Consider the following 21,105-nt stretch of genomic DNA (forward strand, 5'->3'; position numbering starts at 1 on the left):
TATACACTCACGTACGCACAACAGAGAGAACATTTCAAGGAAAGCAAGGACATTGATGCTGATTGGGTAAAGTTAACAGAACTATCAGACATAACACACAAAAGACAGCCTGGGTGTTGCTTTGGGAGCCTTTGCACTTTGTCTGGAAAATTATCTCTGGGAATACTGGGCCATAAGTACATCAGTTTCTTCATTAGTTGAAGACCCGAGCCGACGAGGTGAAAAAAAAAGGTCTATGTGCCCTTGAGCAGGGTACTTAACCCTCCAGGAGCACGGTACTACTATGGCTGAAATGTGTAAAAAAACATTTCACTGCACCTATCCTGTGTATGTGACTTTATTATTATATATATATATTTTTTTTACATTGGTCTATTTATCACACTGCTGCACACACACACGCTGTAGGGATGGATCCAAGGTCATGACATCACTGTGCGTGTGTGTTGTGTCCTGTTTGTTCTCCATCTGTGGCTTGGTTAGCAAATCACAGATGAAGTTCAAAGTATAGAAGGGCAGTCTCTCACACACACACACACACACACACACACACACACACACACACACACACACACACACAGTGGCATTTGTCTAAATTTGATTTGAGGATGCGTCTTTGCATACTTTCATCCATCTTTGCATCTAGTCTGCCAGGCATGAAAAACAACAAATGACTCTTGTTCAGACTGAAATGTCATTGGCATTCAAGTGTGTGTGTGTGTGTGTGTGTGTGTGTGTGTGTGTGTGAGTACCTTTCCTGGGGACACATTCCATCCTACTGCCTATCTTTCACTAGCTGGGAAATATTACTGCTGACAGAGCAGTCATCAGATGAGAGAACTTAGAATGAACTGAAGGTCTGTCATTTGTATTAATGGACATTAGCTCCTGAAAAAAATATTTTATTGGCATACACTGGAAAGGTGCAGTGAAATGTGTTGTTCCATCTACAGATTTTTCACCTTGTAGGCTCGGGTATTCGAACAAGTGACCTTTCACTTACTGGCCCAACGCTCTTACCGCTAGGCTACCTGCTGCCCCAGACGTCACAAAACTAGTACCCTTGGGAGAGAGCTATGGCGATAGAGAGCTATGGAGAGGACAACGAGGGGGAGATTAAAGAATGAATGCAAGAGGCAAAGAAAGAAAGACAAAGAAAGGAGGAAGAGAAAGACAGAAAGGAGGGAGACTGGCTGTACAGGTAATTGAGGAAGGCCATTGTGTCCCTTTATCCACCTCTGTCCTATTCAGCCATTCAGTAACAGGAGCATGTGAATGGAATACTTATAACAAACAGGATATATAGTCGTAAATCTCTGAGTGACTTAAAACCCAGAGAGGCTTTGTGTTTGGGCTCCTCAGTAAAGTATTATGTCTGTGTGTGTGTGTGGCTAGGGAAACCGTTATTGTTGATTTGTGGTGTGACCTACATGAGGCGACTGTGCACCAACCAAGAGGAAATGGCCAGAACAAAACTGGCACGACATGGAGACTAACAGTGCATGCGTGGATGTTCGTCAGTGGGTGTGTGACCCTGACAAGTGTTAAGTGATCCTAATGACAGGTCTTTGTGTATGGTGGACAAACCATGTCTTTACCATCACTCCTCTGTCAGTGTGTCAGCTTGATGACCCTTAAAGGGCCAATATGTGGTTGAAACAATAACAGTGCTCACCCCCCCTCTACTTTGGTAAGAAGCTGAGGGATGGGCCTGGACAAATGTAACCACTTTCAAATTCATAGACAGTCCTGGCATCCATGGCTCTGACTATCCATGATAACAAAATTATAGTTTTAAGCATGCTTTAAGGCCATGTCTACAAACATTTATTTTGGGTTCTGATGGGGTATGACAGTTGAACTAAGCTCATGGAACCATTTCTAAGTTATATTCTTGAAAGATCAAATGGGTAAATATCATTCATTTATAAGTAAAAAAAATGTATGTAGTAACTGCAGATTGCCGCTTTAACTGACTAAATCCCCAGTGTAAGCAGACACACACAGATGCACGCATACAGACAGAACACACACAGCATACCGGAATGGGGTAGAAGTCTGCACTTTGTTTGTTCTCCTCCTCATACTTTCCCCCCTCCATCGACATAGAGGTGGTATTCTTCCCCACGCCCATTCCTCTATCTTCCTCCTCTTCCCTCGCTCTTCCCGTCTCTCGCTCTGGTAGAAACACTGCAGATTGATCCTTCAGCTCCCTTACATGGTCCAGGACTGTGTCATCCACTGAGAGAGAGAGATAAAAGATGGATTATTTACTACACAACTTTCCTGAGTCTGCCCTTGATGTCATCTAGACTACAGTATTACAGTAGGTACGGTACCAGGTAGACTATGCTAGAAAATTGTCCTTTTGCCCACTGGGCCAAAAGCTCCACAGGGGTGTGTGGATGGAGAGCAGGGTTGGGCTTAAACCGGAGTTTACAGAGTTTGGTTTAAAGCGGAGTTTACAGATAGACAGCTGTCTGGTCCTGGTTCCAGAGCCCCAGACCTGAGGCATCAGTATCTGCACAGTCACCATCTCTTCACCCCAGACTGGATCATGAGCAGAGATCAGATGTGTTCCAGGACTGTGGAGAGACCCGATACTGGGATGGGCCTGGGAGACCCCGAAGGAGTTCCAAATGGCACCCTGTTCCATATACACTGCACTACTTTTGACCAGAGCTCTATGGGCCCTGCACAAACGTAGTGCACTATAAAGAGAATAAGGTGTAATTTGGGACACAGCCCCAGATGTATACACTCATACAGTATGCTGTCAGGTATCGATGAGAAACAGGGCAGAGGATGGGGGATGATGGAAGAGAAAGATAGAGGGGGAGGGGCAGGGTGGAAAGGAGAACAGAGTCGACAGGTACAATAGGAGAGCAGAGAGAGGGAAGGATGGAGGAGGAGATTGAGGAGGGAAAGAGGGAAGAGGGTGAGAAAGGGATAAAAGCGTAAGGAAGAGGTGTGAGAGGGAGGTCAGTTTGTTGGTCTCAGGCAGTGTTGTGTTATTTCTGGTGTCATCTCAACTCCATTTTATGTAAGACAATGCCTTGGGTTCAGTCTAGCTCTGTGACTAGTCCCGGTCTCACCCCTACTCTATACTTTAACACAAGAACTTTGGCTGTGTCTATCCCTGCATGTTATCTTTCACTATCTTTCTAAACTTGTACAAGGCCTTCTGTCAGACTTAACCTTCCTCTCAACACCCTCTCCCCAGCTTTAAAAATGACAGATTAAGCCTACTCTCCAGAGAACATTTTAGTCTAGGAGTAAGCAAAGTCCAACTCCAGTCTCCTTTTCAGTTTATCACCAAAAGGCACATCTCAATAGGTGGCCCAGGAGTCCTCTGACATCACACACATTTTGTTCTCAATTGTTCCTCAACCAAGGGGGAAGGCCGATGACAGAGGGCACCATCAGACACCAACTCTTTGAATGGCCTACTCCATGAAGTTTGTACTTGTCAAAAAAAAAATATATATATATTTTGTTCAAAACATTTTTTTTTTATACCCTTAAGTGTGTGTACATTACTGTATTTATCCTGGGGATATTGTTATTCAACAGGAAAAGTTTTTTTTTTTTTTTTCTGGAGTGAGTCTTCAATCTAGTTCTGAGAAACCAGCCCTGAGCTTCTCCCACCTTTATTATACCCCAACCCTTCTCCCATCCTCCCCTCTTCTTCCCCCTTCCCTACTTTCTTCATGTGGAGTGTTGGATAATGTGTGAAGTACCTAGTTGACATCACCCCCATCCCTTCTCCCCTTTTCTAACCCCCCCCGCCTCATCCCCGCACACACCCCCTGTCCCCCCCCCTCATCCCTGGTCAGTGTTAAATGTTGGTAAGTGAAGTACCTAGTTGACACATCCCATCGCTCCTGTCGAGCTGGGCAGCGGGGTGCATCTGTGTGGAAGGGGTGAAAAAGGGAGAGGAGGGGCAGGTGGGAGAAGCGAGATAGAAAGAGATGGAGAGAGAGGAGAGAGCTGAGGGGGGGCGGGCAGGTGAGGGGTAAGGGGGCAAGATAGTTGTTAATGTGACAGCCAACATTCATTAACCGCTCATCAGTCAGGTAATTCATGAGATTGATTGGTTTCAATCCTCTGTCCCTCCCTCTCCAGCTATAGACCTATCACACAGGCACACATTTTTGTGACATGGAAATAATATGCCCTAACAGGCTGTCCTACAGTGGCAGTCTGTCCCATAGTAAACTACAGTGGTGTATGTAGTTGTCCCATAGTTTCTCACAAATACCACTGTGGCCTAACACAGCTCTGTTTCCCCCGTGTGCGTGCGTGCGCGAGCCATGGAGGTGGAGGAGAGTCTGTGTTGACAACATTCCATCCACCTGCTCCTCTGTGTGGTAGCACATCACTCCCCAACTCCAACCCTGGATGCTGAAGGGTACACGTTTCAATGTGTGTGTTGGTGGGGGGTGTGGGGGTTGTGTGAGGGAGAGTTAATTCAGTGTCAGCAATAGTCACAAAAGAATGTGGTGTGCGAGTGTGTTTACGGTCAGTTATAAGACTCCTCGGTCATTGCAGTTCTAGAGAAACAGAAGTGAAATGTACAAGAATAGGAAATCAAAACTTTACACCCAGCGGGATAGTCCTATGACTACAGTTAATAGGAAGGAAAAAGATGACAGACAGGACAGCAGGAGCCGAGCGAGCGATGCGAGCGAGCGAGCAGAGAGAGCCGCGGAGAGAGAGAGAGCCGCGAAGAGAGAGAGACCGCGAGAGAGAGAGCGAAGCCGCAAAGAGACGCGAGCCGCGAGACGAGAGAGAGAAGAGAGCGCGGAGAGAAGAGAGAGAGCGCGAGAGAGAGAAGAGCGCAGAGAGAGAGGCGAGAGAGAGAGCGAGAGAGAGAGAGAGCGCGAGAGAGGAGAGAGAGCCGCGAGGAGAGACGAGAGAGAGAGCCGCGAGAGAGAGAGAGAAGGAGGCGAGAGAGAAGAGAGAGCGAGCGAGAGAGAGGGAGAGAGCGAACGAGACGAGAGAGAGAGAGACGCGAGACGAGAGGAGAGAGCGAGAGAGAGGAGCGCGAGAGAGCGAAGAGAGAGAGAGAGAGAGAGAGAGAGAGAGGAGAGAGAGAGAAAGAGAGAGAGAGAACAGACAGGAAGGAGTAAGAAACTCAAAACAGGAAGTACCGGAATCAATCTTGAAGCATGGTTTAGATCACGCGGACTGGGATATGTTCCGGGTAGCCTCTGAGAATAACATTGACGTATATACAGACACTGTGACAGAGTTAATCAGGAAGTGTATAGGGGATGTTTTTCCCACTGTGACTACTAAAACCTACCCAAACCAGAAACCGTGGATAGATGGCAGCATTCGCACAAATCTGAAAGCGCAAACAACCACATTTAACAATAGCAAGGTGACTGGGAATATGGTTGAATACAAACAGTGTAGTTAGTCCCTCCGTAAGGCAATCAAACAGGCAAAACGTCAGTACAGAGACAAAGGAGTAACAATTCAACAGCTCAGACACGAGATGTATGTGGCAGGGTCTACAGACAATCACAGATTACAACGGGAAAACCAGAAACGTTGCGGACACCGACGTCTTGTTCCCAGACAACCTAAAACGCCTGTTTGAGGATAACAGTATCACCGACACGACCCTCTCCCAAGGACTGTGGGCTCTCCTTCTCCGTGGCCGACGTGACTAAGACATATAAGCGTGTTAACCCTCGCAAGGCTGCTGGCCCAGACGGCATCCCTAGCTGCATCCTCAGAGCATGTGCAGACCAGCTGGCTGAAGTGTTTACAGACACATTCAATCTCTCCCTATCCCAGTCTGCTGTCCCCACTTGCTTCAAGATGGCCACTATTGTTCCTGTACCCAAGAAAGCAAAGGTAACTGAACTAAATGACTATCACTCCGTAGCACTCACTTCTGTCATCATGAAGTGCTTTGAAAGGCTAGTTAAGGATAAATCACCTCTACCTTACCTGACACCTTAGACCCACTTCAATTTGCATATGGCCCCAATAGATCCACAGACAAATCGCCATCACACTGCACTATTCCATCTGGACAAGAGGAATGCCTATGTAAGAATGGTGTTCATTGACTATAGCTCAGCCTTCAACATCCCTGGTTCTGAACCCCGACCTGTGCAACTGGGTACTAGACATCCTGATGGGCCGCCCCCAGGTGGTGAAGGTAGGAAACAACACCTCCACTTTTCTGATCCTCAACACCGGGGCCCCACAAGGGTGCGTGCTCAGCCCCTTCCTGTACTCCCTGGTCACCCATGACTGCACATCAACGGGGAGTGGAGAAGGTGATAAGCTTCAATTTCCTCGGTGAAAACACCACTGAATCTGAAAAGGTCCATCAACACAGACAGTGTGGTGAAGGGGCAACAGCGCCTCTTCAACCTCAGGAGGCTGAAGAAATTCGGCTTGGCTGCCAAGACACTCACAAACTTTTACAAATGCACAATTGAGAGTATCCTGTCGGACTGTATCACCGCCTGGTATGGCAACTGCACCTGCAAACACAGGGCTCTCCAGAGGGTGGTGCACACTGCCTGCCCTCCAGTACACCAACCTATGTCACAGGAAGGCCAAAAAGCTCATCAAGGACATCATCCACTCGAGCCACGGCCTGTTCACCCCGCTACCATCCAGAAGGTGAGGTCAGTGCAGGGGCATGAAAGCTGGGACATCTTAATCGGCCCCTTTTCCCCCAATTTTCACCTAAAATGGCATACCCAAATCTAACTGCATGTAGCTCAGGCCCTGCAGCAAGGATATGCATATTCTTGGTACCATTTGAAAGGAAGTTTTGAAGTATGTGGAAATGTGAAAGGAATGTAGGAGAATATAACACATTAGATCTGGTAAAAGATAATACAAAGAAAAAAACTTTTGGGGGTATTTTTTTTGTACCATCATCTTTGAAATGCAAGAGAAAGGCCATAATGTATTATCTAAATTGCAACTGGGCTGGAATTTTGGCCACTAGAAGGCTGCAGTGTATGTGCAAAGCTTTAGATTGATCCAATGAACCATTGCATTTCTGTTCAAAATGTTGTATCAAGACTGCCCAAAGGTGCCTAATTTGTTTATTAATAACTTTGTTCAAACTGTGCACTCTCCTCAAACAATAGCATGGTATTATTTCACTGTAATAGCTACTGTAAATTGGACAGTGCCGTTAGATTAACAAGAATTTAAGCTTTCTGCCAATATCAGATATGTGTATGTCCTGGGAAATGTTCTTGTTACTTACAACCTCATGCTAATCGCATTAGCCTACATTAGCTCAACCGTCCCGCAGGGGACCCACCGATCCTGAAGAAGATTTAAGGCCATCAGACTGTTAAATAGCAATCAGTAGCCGGCTACCACCCGGTTACTCAACCCTGCACCTTATAGGCTGCTGCCCTATATACATAGATATAGAATCACTGGTCACTTTAATAATGTTTACATACTGCTTTACTCATCTCATATGTATATACTGTATTCTATTCTACTGTATTTTATAGTCAATGCCACTCTGACATTGCTCATCCTAATGTTTATATATTTCTTAATTCCATTCTTTTACTTTTAGATTTGTGTCTATTGTTGTGAATTGTTAGATACTACTGCACTGTTGGAGCCAGGAACACAAGCATTTCGCTACACCCGCAATAACATCTGCTAAATACAGTTGAAGTCAGAAGTTTACATACACTTAGGTTGGAGTCATTAAAACTCATTTTTTAAACCACTCCAAAAATGTCTTGATAACAAACTATAGTTTTGGCAAGTCGGGTAGGACATCTACTTTGTGCATGACACAAGTCATTTTTCCAACAATTGTTTCCAGACAGATTATTTCACTGTATCACAATTCCAGTGGGTCAGAAGTTTACATACACTAAGGTGACTGTGCCTTTAAACAGCTTGGAAAATTCCAGAAAATTATGTCAAGGCTTTAGAAGCTTCTGATAGGATAATTGACATAATTTAAGTCAATTGGAGATGTACCTGTGGATGTAATTCACGGCCTACCTTCAAACTCCGTGCCTCTTTGCTTGACATCATGGGAAAATCAAAAGAAATCAGCCAAGACCTCAGAAAAAAAATTGTAGACCTCTACAAGTCTGGTTCATCCGTGGGAGTAATTTCCAAACACCTGAAGGTACCACGATCATCTGTACAAACAATAGTATGCAAGTATAAACACCATGGGACCACGCAGCCCTCATACCGCTCAGGAAAGACATGCGTTCGGTCTCCTAGAGATGAACGTACGTTGGTGCGAAAAGTGCAAATCAATCCCAAAACAACAGCAAAGGACCGTGTGAAGATGCTATAGGAAACAGGTACAAAAGTATCTATATCCACAGTAAAACAAGTCCTATATCGACATAACCTGAAAGGCCGCTCAGCAAGGAAGAAGCCACTGCTCCAAAACCTCCATAAAAAAAAGCCAGACTACGGTTTGCAACTGCACATGGGGACAAAGATCGTACTTAATAGAACTGTTTGGCCATAATGACCATCGTTATGTTTGGAGGAAAAAGGGGGAGGCTTGCAAGCCGAAGAACACCAGCCGAAGAACACCATCCCAATCGTGAAGCACGGGGTTGGCAGCATCATGTTGTGGGGGTGCTTCGCTGCAGGAGGGACTGGTGCACTTCACAAAATAGATGGCATCATGAGGGACGAAAATTATTTGGATATATTGACGCAACATCTCAAGACATCAGTCAGGAAGTTAAAGCTTGGTCGCAAATGGGTCTTCCAAATGGACAATGACCCCAAGCATACTTCCAAAGTTGTTGCAAAATGGCTTAAGGACAACAAAGTCAAGGTATTGGAGTGGCCATCAAAGCCCTGACCTCAATCCTATAGAAAATTTATGGCAGAACTGAAAAAGCGTGTGCAAGCTAGGAGGCCTACAAACCAGACTCAGTTACACCATCTCTGTCAGGAGGAATGGGCCAAAATTCACCCAACTTATTGTGGGAAGCTTGTGGAAGGCTACCCGAAACATTTGACCCAAGTTAAACAATTTAAAGGCAATGCTACCAAATACTATTTGAGTGCATGTAAACTTCTGACCCACTGGGAATGTGATGAAAAAAATAAAAGCTTAAATAAATCACTCTACTTTAATTCTTACATTTCACATTCTTAAAATAAAGTGGTGATCTTAACTGACCTAAGACAGGGAATTTTTATTAGGATTAAAAGTCAGGAATTGTGAAAAACTGACTTTAAATGTATTTGGCTAAGGTGTATGTAAACTTCCGACTTCAACTGTATGTGACCAGTAATGATTTTGAAGAGACATTTGTATCGCTAACTGTAACCCTACCCAGAATACCCTGGGTTGACAGTGCTGGCTCCATCACCATGGTAACCTGAACTGTGTTACATCAGTGTAAGATTCCACTGGAGGAGGAAAACAATCCCTGCCAACCAGATGYCAGATGTGTCTATTAGAGCTGGGCGATATGGACAAAAATTCCTATCGTGATACATATCCTGAATTGATGCAATAACGATAAATAGAACAATAAGTTTATAACATTACGTTGTTTTAAATGATCTTTTAAAACMACTAGTTTGATGGTTGTAGTCATCAATTGTCACACTTATTTTTTTTAAGTATCACTCATATTAGCAAACTTATTTAATTTCAAACTTTACATTTCTTTAGTATAGGCTACTTATTGTAATGAACTATATCAGCAAAACGCCTGCGATAAGGGATTGATATAGTAGGTGTCGATAATTTTTGGTTTATCGCCCCCAGCTCTAGTGTGTGTGTGTGTGTGTGTGTGTGTGTGTGTGTGTGTGTGTGTGTGTGTGTGTCCCAGTCCACCAGATGTTTGTCTAAAGTTAAGCATGGCCAAGTCTTCGCAAGAAAGATACATCTGTACACACCTCCTGGTATCAATACTTTATTATTGAAGTTAGGCAGCTGACAATATACTGATACACTGTTGTATCATGGCAAATTCAGAGATAGATCACATTTGGTATCTAATAGCTTCAAATACTAATCAAGGGTTTAGTGATTAGTTGAATCAGGTGAGCAAAAACATTCAAGGACTGGCTGGAGGTTTATAAAGAATGGATTGGAAAAGACTGTGTTATACAGTGGCAAGAAAAAGTATGTGAACCTTTTGGAATTACCTGGATTTCTGCATAAATTGGTCATAAAATTTGATCTGTTCTTCATCTAAGTCACAACAACAGACAAACAGTGTGATTAAACTAATACACAAGTTACTGTATTTTTGTCTATATTGAATGCATATTTACCAATTTATGCAGAAATTGAGTTAATTCCAAATGGTTCACATACTTTTTCTTGCCACTGTATGCTGGAGGGATTTCTATTCATCAGCTGAAAGGTCTCAAAGATGTCTATGGGATTTAATCTGTCATGACCTCATAATCTGGTGATAATCTGGTGTCATTATAATCTACACAGTGAAAGACAGGGAAGCAGCCATGCACTCCTGAGTCCCTCAAAATATATTTGATTATTATTAACTTTGGCATGAGTACTCAGGGAATGGAGAGGACTCAAAAATATCATCCAGCGTCTCCACTTACAGGTTGAAATCTCCTCCCACACAGGCATGCAGGCACGCACACACGGCATCCCTCAATTCCTCAAAACAGACACAAATGGGTCCTGGCTGTGTTTTTGTCTAGGCCAGAACTACATAATGCCGACTCCCTTATGCTTTCTGTCTACACACTGGCAGATAACGGAAGCGTGAAGTCTTAACCCCTACACCAGGGGTTCAAACTTTTTCACTCAGGGCCCCCCATCCAGCATTGGGGAACATCTCATGCACCCCCTGCATGCGCCACGTCTATTTCTATGGGCACAAGCATTGTTTATTTTATTTAACAAGCATTGTTCATGACAAACTAGGCACACCCCTCGTTGGTGGAGAGAATTTAGCAATTTTAAAGCTTATTTCCTGCACATTTTCTTGCAATTCCATACATTTTGCAACATCTAATGTGTATTAATGTGATATGAGAAAAATAATATATTTTGGCCAAAAAAAAACGTTAGCTGACATGGGCTAGTTGATCTGGACATTTGACAAGTTATAAATAGATCTCTAAGGTATGCAATGACTAAGATGACAAGAGGAACTGATGACACTACCAAATATCGAAATTGCGCCTTGTACATTCTACTATTACAACATTCAAGAGTAAATTTAAAGCCGGACTGAGTTCAAACTTTTGGCACTCCCCCTTGCCGACCCCTCCCGCCACAGTTTGGGAACCACTGCCCCATACACTTACTTAGCTTATGGAACTCCACATTGTCTGTTGCAGACAGGGCATGTTAAGTCACCTATGAAAGGCAGAGCCTTTTATTTATAAGGGTCAAAGGATCAATAGGGCATTGGTTGGAGAGGTCAGAGGCCACGGAACCATGCTGGGGTGTGTATGTATGTGTTGTATATTGGATGGGGGCTGTCCTTTCTCTTTCTGTCAGCCTCAAAGCTTCAAAACCCACAACCCCCTATACCCACAGCGCCACCACCGCTGAGCTCCCAGTGAAAACAGAATTGCTGTGGCAGGCTTCACCAGCAACAAGAGTCAGACAATAGAAGACACTGCCACCTGGTACAGAAAAGCGTCGGCACTCTTCTCCGGAATAATTTTTAACACTCATTCGTTTTAGCAACAGTTTGAATTAAACAAGAGTCAAGACTACAACACTTCTTGTATCTACTGCTGGTGCAGCCACTCAATGCTCTTATCCTTTGAGATACAGAACAGAGGCAAGACGGCCAACTCTCCTTTGTTGAAAATTCTAACAAATCTACATGCAAGCAGTTGTAGAGAATAGCAGCGTGACAGAGAGTGGCATTGTGACACCTCCATCCTTACAGGGGATAAGAGCTATTGGCTGTAAATCCCTCTGGTCCTTTCCATTACAGTAGCTGGTGTTGCTGTTTCATTAGTTGACTCTGTCGGGGGGGGGCAGTATCTAACCACAATAGACCCCGACTGTCACCGACTCTGGGAATTAAAGAATGCCAACACCCCAGGAAAGGCCTATTACACTATGTTAATGCTCCACTGCTATACAGCCCATCACAAAGAGCTTAAATACTAATAAAACATGACTTGGTTTAAACCATCTATACAGTACACCTGCAACAAAAGGCGTTAAATACTAAAGAAAGACAGCGGGCAGAAAGGGTGTGTGTGGTCTACTGTGACAGAGCAGCTATCCATGGAATCCAAGCCCATATAGTACAGTACACACTAGGGCTGGGCTATAAATCAATAATTAGAGGTAATTACTTCCCTTAATAACGATATAAAAACATTTAGATACATTTTTAATAATGTCGATATAGAATAATTAGGTACAGCAGTCCAGTTCACCTCTGACGCAGCAGGAACGTGCGGAGAAGTGACAATATGGACGTGGAGAGGTATACGCCCACTAAAAACCACTTTGCACCTCGAGCGATGGAGTAGCCACTATTAACTATGAAAAATGAGTGATGTAGGCGAAAAGTGTCAATGATAGCCATGGAGAAGGAGCAGCTTCCAACGAAGAAATTATTGATAAAAAGGGTTCAACTGTTTCAGTTATTTGGAAGTGGTTTGGATTTTTGAAGTCCAACAAAGAGCAATGTTCGGTGCAAATTGTGCTGTAGACAGGTGGCTACCAAGTCTGGTAATACGACAAACCTTTTTCACCATCTGAAGACAAATCCCTCTTTGGAACATGCAGAAAGTTTGAGTTTGCTCCACGGTATTGATAAATGCCTCTCAAGCACCAGCCAATCTAGGGATGTTAGCCCAAAGCAGTCAACACTGACAGCGTATATGCCCTATGAGCAAACATCGAAAAGACACCACAATGCTATTATGCATTGCATTGCTAAGGACATGCTACCAATTAACACAGTCGAAAAGGAAGGTTTCAAGAGGCCTATCAATTTAATTGACCCCAGATACGTGCTGCCTGGCCGCAAACACTTTGCTCACGCCGCACTGCATAAACTCTACGCCGAGTATAGGGAAACATTTGAGGAACAGCTCAAAATACATATTTTGCGCCTCCCGGGTGGCGCAGTGGTCTAGGCACCAGTGCTAGCTGCGCCAGCAGAGTCTCTGGGTTCGCGCCCAGGCTCTGTTGCAGCCGGCCGCGACCGGGAGGTCCGTGGGGCGACGCACAATTGGCATAGCGTCGTCCGGGTTTGGCCGGTAGGGATATCCTTGTCTCATCGCGCTCCAGCGACTCCTGTGGCGGGCCGGGCGCAGTGCGCGCTAACCAAGGGGGCCAGGTACACGGTGTTTCCTCCGACACATTGGTGCGGCTGGCTTCCGGGTTGGAGGCGCGCTGTGTTAAGAAGCAGTGCGGCTTGGTTGGGTGGTGCTTCGGAGGACGCATGGCTTTCGACCTTCGTCTCTCCCGAGCCCGTACGGGAGTTGTAGCGATGAGACAAGATAGTAATTACTAGCGATTGGATACCACGAAAATTGGGGAGAAAATGGGATAAAATAAAAAATAAATAAAAAAAAGACATATTTTGCTACTACTACCGATCTGCGGTCTAGTCGCATGTCAGAACCTTATATTAGCCTCACTATATTGACAAAGACTGGAATCTTCTAAATTAATTCCATTCAAACATCATACTTTCCCGACGACCACACGGGTGAAACTATAGCAGAGGGGCTCACCTCCTTTTTATTTATTTGACCTTTATTTAACTAAGAACAAATTCTTATTTACAATGACGGCCCAGGAACAGTTGGTTAACTGCCTTGTTCAGGGGCAGAACGACAGATTTTTACCTCGTCAGTTCGTGGATTCGATCTAGCAACCACAGTTCGTGGATTCGATCTGGTCCGACGCTCTAACCACTAGGCTACCTGCCGCTCCTGGGGACTCAGTCAAGACAGACAGGTCTGCATTACAACGGATAGTGGTGCGAACGTGGTGAAGGCTGCTCAAATCAACCCGACTGCAATGTTTTGGACATCGTCTGCACTTGGCCTTTGGTAAGTAACCTTGTCAATTGTGTATATTGAAGTGATTGTGTAAATGTGTATTTCTTTTCATCAATTGATTTAAATTAAATATTACATTTGTACATAACTAAAGGGATTATTGCGATTTTAACATTTTATTAAAATCTCTTGATTCCTCTTAGAGAGAGTGGGTAGAGACAAACGGGTGGATCGAGCAATTGAGTGTGTTAGAAACTGGTAGGTGCCTTGTCCTATTCGCGGAAAAAGAAGAGACCGGGCTGTTGCTCAAAAAGAACACAACCTACCCCAGCACAAGTTGGTGACAGAGTCGCCTACCAGGTGGGGATCACGCCAAAAGACGGTGCAAAGAGTACTGGAGCAGGAGAAAGCCATTTCACAGGTCTTGTCCAGTGACAAGAAGATCCGGCACTTAGCTCCCACCTACACAGATGTTCTTGAGTCCCACCTACACAGATGCTCTGTCTGGTGAGTCTTATGTCAGTGTGTCTTACCTGAAGCCAGTACTACACCTGTTCAATACAGAGGTCATGAAACCTGATGGTGAAACAGAGCTCACCCAAACCATCAAAACGATAGTCATGGACGGAGAAAAATGATGACCTAGCCACAGATGACCTCCTGGACATAGCCTCGTTGGTCGACCCTCGGTTTAAAACACATTATTTCAAAGAGGAGAAGGTGGGCCACATAAAAGCAAGCGCTGTCTCAGAGACGGTCAATGAGGGACATGAAAACCCAAACCCAGCACAGGGAGACGTTGCTGCTGCTTCACCACAACTGACAGCTAAAAAGAGAAAGTCACTGCGCAGTTTTTTTATAAAGCCATGCTCAACCACCCCAGGTCTTACTGAAATACAGCTGGTAGAATAGGAACTCAGCTGCTACCTTCAGTCTCCTAATGCTGACAGTGAAACCAATCCACTGGACTGGTGGAAGATCCACCCCCCCCCCAAAAAAAAACTTTCCCCAAAGTCAGCCACCTGGCAAAGCGCTACCTGTGCATTCCTGTGACCAGCTCCACCTCAGAGCATGTTTTTAGCACAGGTGGCTGTAGTATTATCTAAAATAAGGATGCACGGCAACGAGGTTCTAGCTCCAGCATGTATACTAACCTAACCCTCGCATGTCATACATAGGTACAGATACCCACAAGGGACATCCTACTACATCTTCCCCTCTCACATGAACAAGAACTCAACGTGCATAACCACTGACGCATAACTGAAATGCAATTCGGAAACCAGTATTATTCTCTAACATGCTACTTCACATCCTGAAACAGTATGAAACCATTAAAATCACACAGTATGAACATTAACTTACGTACAGTCTCTTTTTGCTGGGTATGGTCCCCAACAGTATGTTTTCTCTTCACGTAACATAGTCTTTCAGCCACTCTGGTGGCTTCACATCCCTTTTTGGGCGCGTTTGTAGCTCTGTGAGCATTCCCTCTCCTTCACCCTCTGTGTGCATTTTCTGTGGCCTCAGTCTGTGTGGCTGGTAGATCTGGAAGAGCTCTGAGGTGTGTTCTGTTCCTTCGTATCTCTTCTGAGTCTGTGTCCACCACATAGGAGCGTGGGGCATCCACTTTCCTCAGCACTATTGCTGGTGTCTGAGTTWGTAATCCACACACGTTGACCTTCGATCAGCTCTGGCCTCTCCAAAGCACGGTGTTTCCGATGAAAGTCTCCAGTTTGTCCCTCTCAGCGAAGGCCTTCCTGTTAGGCCATCGGGGTTTAAGCTGAGCCGGCAGGACAGGCAATGGGGAACGCAGCCTCCTGCCCATCAGGAGCTCGGCAGGCGACGGCCCATGATGCAGTGGTGTAACTCTGTAAGCTAACAAAGCCCTGTATTGATCCTTGTTCTTTTTCAGCAGTCCCTTGACTGTTTTCACAGCTCTCTCTGCCTTACCCAATACTCTGTCCATGGTAGGGTCTACTGGTCACATGTGTGAAGTCATATTCTGCGGCAAAAGCAGAAAAGGAGCTTGCAGAGAACTGGGGAGCGTTATCTGTAACCAGAACCTCAGTGACCTCTTGCCTGGAAAAGAATTTGACTTTCATCCATTGATAACACCAGCTGATGTGGTTATCGGTGTCTTTGCTATTTRAATGCATCTTGAATAGTAATCTACCACTAGCAGATAAGTGTCATTTTTCCAATGGAACATATCTGCCCCTACCTTTAATGCATTAATGGACACCTGTACCTCACCCTCTAGACATTGCTCCTCCTCTGATAATGGATGTTTAATTGGGGCCCTGGAGAGTGCATCTGCTGTGATCAGTGCCTTCCCTGGCACATACACCATCTTGTAGGTGAACCTCAGTAATCTGAGGCGGAAGCGCATAACTCTGGGAGGCAAGTCGTCTAGTTCTTTTGTCCCTAACAGAGCCAACAGTGGTTTGTGGTCAGTCTCTGCCGTAAACTGCAGGCCAATAAGGTATTGGCTGAGCCTTTCACATGCCCATGTGATAGCCAACGCCTCCTTCTCCACTTGAGCATACCGTTGCTCTGTGTCAGATAAGCTTCGGGAGATGTATGCCATTGGATGCCACTCCATGTTGTCCTGCATCTGTGTGAGGACCGCCCCTAGCCCAAAGGATGATGCATCTGCTGATACCTTTGTCTTAGCGTGGGGACGGTACTGGGCAGCACTCTCTGTGAGGCCAGGTCTCCTTTGATTTTGTCAAACGCCACCTGTTGCATGTGACCCCATGACKAGTCATTCTCTTTGGCTAGTAAGTCTCTCAGAAGTTTGGTTGTATCTGAAAACTGTGGGAGGAAATTACCCACATATGCCTCAGAAGGTCCTGACTTCAGCCACATTCTGGGGTCTGGGCATATCTGTGATGGCGCTGATCTTCTCCGGGTCTGGCTCCATTCCAGCTGCACGGATTTTGTGTCCCAAGAACAAGACCTCTGACTGTGCAAAAGTGCATTTTTCATTGAGTGTCAGTGTCAGGCCAGTCTCCTGGAGTCGGGTCAGAACTGCTGTGAGACTTACATCCTCTTCTGCTCTGTCCCTTCCGCACACATCGTCCACGTGTACTATGACGCCACTCAGCCCATCCTACAGCTGGGACATGAGTCTTTGGAAATGTTCAGGACCGGAAGCGATTCCAAATGTTAAAACAGTAACGGCCAAACAGTGTTATAAACGTTACGAGCGCCCTACTCTCTGATGACAGCGGTATCTGCCAGAAACCTGAGCGGGCATCCAGCTTTGTGAAGACTTGTGAGCAATCCAACAGCCAGTGACTGCTCCACTGATGGTAAGATGTGTCTCTCTCTGCAGAGGGCCTCATTCAAGTTAGTCATGTCCACACAGATCCTTATTTCACCATTGGCTTTTGGGACCACTACCATCCCTGCACACCAGTCTGTGGGACTCTCTATTTTAGACATCGCCCCAATTTCTTCCATCCTCCCCAACTCTTCTTTTACTCTGGCCAATAAAGGGATAGGCACACGGCGGCGGGGGTGGTAAGGGCATAGGGGACAGCATCCTCTTTCAGGCAGATTTTGTAGTCACCCATCCTTCCTAGACCAGAAAACACTTTTGGGAATTTCTTTTTGAAAACCTCACCTGGGTCCTCCAGTTCGCTCACTCTCTCAATGAGTTGCAATGCTTCAATTGCTGGCAGCCCCAGCAACAGTCTGGCCAGAGAGTCAATGACGAAGACAGGCTGGATGGCACTTTTGTCTTTACTCTCCAGATTAAATCACCAACTGCCCTACCACTGGTAATATCTTATTACTTGGCCCGTACAGTTTTTTGTTTGTAGAGAGCAAAGGGCCATCTCTGCTATAGCTATACAGCCTAGTTGGGATAGCTGTCACTGCTGCCCCAGTGTCTAGTTTAAATAACACAACCTCCCCATTGAGTTTAATGTCAATGCCAGCCAGCATTGTTTTCCCTTACTTCTCCCAAAAAGATGCTGTCCTGCTGTCTTTTTACTGTCTCACTCTGCCTAACCTGGTTTACAGCTTTGGACAAGGTAAACTGGGAATCCAACTAACTTTTCAGAAAGTGATATATTTCTTATTCCCACTACAATCCGATCTCGGATCAGCTCTTCCCTGAGCGCGACAAACTGACAATGTTCTGCTAGTTTGTGAACAGCTGTGATAAAACTGTCAGTGGTTTCACCCTGCTCCTGTTTGCGCATATTAAACCTAGCTTTCTCAAATATGTTGTCTCCTTACAAAATGAGTTTCAAAACAGTCTTTAACTGCACTGTAGTTAAGTTTCTCTTCCTTGAAGCATTTAATATATCCTCGGCTTCATCACCCATAAAGTAGATCGGTGTATTAACTTGAAATGCCTAATTTCACACGTTTAAGCCTGATGCTACCCTGTACCTTTCAAAGCATCTGATCCATTTCGGCCAGTTTTGAATGTCCATACAATCAAAATTCTCCAGGGGACTAATGCGAAATCCGTCAGCACTAGCCACTGGCCTGTCCGTGTTTGCGCCAGAGCCCGTTGAACTTGGAGTCGCAAACCCTGAAATGCTTTGAAAGGTACAGGGTAGCATCAGGCTTAAACCTGCCCGCTTGACCCTATCCCCTCCTCTCTTCTCCAGACCATTTCCGGAGACCTTCTCCCTTACCTCACCTCGCTCATCAACTCATCCTTGACCGCTGGCTACATCCCTTCCGTCTTCAAGAGAGCGAGAGTTGCACCCCTTCTGAAAACCTACACTCGATCCCTCCGATGTCAACAACTACAGACCAGTATCCCTTCTTTCTTTTCTCTCCAAAACTCTTGAACGTGCCGTCCTTGGCCAGCTCTCCTGCTATCTCTCTCAGAATGACCTTCTTGATCRAAATCAGTCAGGTTTCAAGACTAGTCATTCAACTGAGACTGCTCTTCTCTGTGTCACGGAGGCGCTCCGCACTGCTAAAGCTAACTCTCTCTCCTCTGCTCTCATCCTTCTAGAACCTATCGGCTGCCTTTGATACTGTGAACCATCAGATCCTCCTCTCCACCCTCTCCGAGCTGGGAATCTCCGGCGCGGCCCACGCTTGGATTGCGTCCTACCTGACAGGTCGCTCCTACCAGGTGGCGTGGCGAGAATCTGTCTCCGCACCACGTGCTCTCACCACTGGTGTCCCCCAGGGCTCTGTTCTAGGCCCTCTCCTATTCTCGCTATACACCAAGTCACTTGGCTCTGTCAATCCTCACATGGTCTCTCCTATCATTGCTATGCAGACACAATTAATCTTCTCCTTTCCCCCTTCTGATAACCAGGTGGCGAATCGCATCTCTGCATGTCTGGCAGACATATCAGTGTGGATGACGGATCACCACCTCTGCTGAACCTCGGCAAGACAGAGCTGCTCTTCCTCCGGGGAAGGACTGCCCGTTCCATGATCTCGCCATCAGGTTGACAACTCCATTGTGTCTCCTCCAGAGTGCTAAGAACCTTGGCGTGATCCTGGACAACACCCTGTCGTTCTCAACAACATCAAGGCGGTGACCCGTTCCTGTAGTCAGCTCTACAACATTCGCAGAGTACGGCCCTGCCTCACACAGGAAGCGCGCAGGTCCTAATCCAGGCACTTGTCATCTCCCGTCTGGATTACTGCAACTCGCTGTTGGCTGGGCTCCCTGCCTGTGCCATTAAACCCCTACAACTCATCCAGAACGCCGCAGCCCGTCTGGTGTTCAACCTTCCCAAGTTCTCTCACGTCACCCCGCTCCTCCGCTCTCTCCACCGTCTTCCAGTTGAAGCTCGCATCCGCTACAAGACCATGGTGCTTGCCTACGAAGCTGTGAGGGGAACGGCACCTCCTTACCTTCTGGCTCTGATCCGGCCCTACACCCAAACAAGGGCACTGCGTTCATCCACCTCTGGCCTGCTCGCCTCCCTACCTCTGAGGAAGTACAGTTCCCGCTCAGCCCAGTCAAAACTGTTCGCTGCTCTGGCACCCCAATGGTGGAACAAACTCCCTCACAACGCCAGGTCAGCGGAGTCAATCACCACCTTCCGGAGACACCTGAAACCACCTCTTTAAGGAATACCTAGGATAGGATAAAGTAATCCCTCTAACCCCCCCCCCCCTTAAAAGAGTTAGATGCACTATTGTAAAGTGGTTGTTCCACTGGATATCATAAGGTGAATGCACCAATGTGTAAGTCGCTCTGGATAAGAGCGTCTGCTAAATGACTTAAATGTAAATGTAAATCCCGCCAGCTTCTTCCTCTTGCAACATGTTGCTTAGCAGTAACTTAGTCCTTGCTCGTTAGCTAGCAAAATAATGATATGCGCTGTGATCTCCAACACTGTGCCCTCCCTGCTTTGAAACAGCCTGAATGTATGATTTACTTGGTATGTCCTTCACGTTTATGTGAATTTTAAAACCACTTCTGACACCATGTAGTATTATCTAAAATAAGGACGCACGACAACGAGGTTCTAGCTCCAGCATGTTTACTAACCTAACCCTCGCATGTCATACATAGGTACGGATACCCCCAAGGGACATAGTGACCTGCCATAGGGGAGCTTTAAAGCCAGAGACTGTAGACAGACTTGTCTTTCTTGCTTGTAACTTGTAAGACAACACTACCCCAACAAACTGTGATGTGCCATTAGGCTAACAGTTATAATGCATATTGACTTGCACTATTTTATTTCTTGCTGACGACTTCTAAGTGTTAACAGCTTTAAAAAAAAGTGGAGTTAAAATGGTATTTGTGCGTTCTACTTTGGTTTGTTCAGGCATTCTTGAGTCTGAAGCAGATATGCACCTTTTTAAAACATTTGATTAATATCGTGATAATGTAATGACCTGACTAGATCATAAAGGAACAATTGTCCAGACAGAGGTTTGAGTTTACGAATTGACGGTTTAATAACCCAACTTTACACAGGCTACTGTTTGGCCGTAGCCCATGCCAAATAAATGAGAGATAACCCACAATCCAACCGTGACCTTCTCTTGTGAAGGCCAGACATAAGAGAGTGAACAAAGGCTAAACCTGGTCTTAACTTCCAATGCTCCATCCCCCTGCCCAACCCCCCTCCACGCCACTCCGCCAACCGCCAGGATGCCCGGCATCAGAACATTCCAGGC

The 21,105-nt window shown here is 45.7% G+C and overlaps 1 protein-coding gene across 2 annotated transcripts in view; it reads right to left on the reverse strand.

Annotated features, from left to right (window-relative positions):
- The window catches only part of slc23a2 (solute carrier family 23 member 2), an 82,138-nt gene that overhangs the window by 32,838 nt on the left and 28,195 nt on the right, over window positions 1–21,105 (reverse strand). Inside the window, exons 2-3 of one of the 2 annotated variants that reach the window (XM_070437031.1) lie at window positions 3,862–3,990; window positions 2,042–2,241 (exon numbers count right to left, since the gene is read on the reverse strand). In XM_070437031.1, coding sequence (XP_070293132.1) covers window positions 2,042–2,241; window positions 3,862–3,910 — 249 coding nt within the window. In that variant the 5' untranslated portion in view covers window positions 3,911–3,990. The remainder of the gene's footprint in view (window positions 1–2,041; window positions 2,242–3,861; window positions 3,991–21,105) is intronic. The other variant, XM_023978364.2, reaches the window with a different exon arrangement.

Source organism: Salvelinus sp. IW2-2015, linkage group LG33 (genome assembly GCF_002910315.2).
Source record: "Salvelinus sp. IW2-2015 linkage group LG33, ASM291031v2, whole genome shotgun sequence".
Lineage (NCBI taxonomy): Eukaryota > Metazoa > Chordata > Actinopteri > Salmoniformes > Salmonidae > Salvelinus > Salvelinus sp. IW2-2015.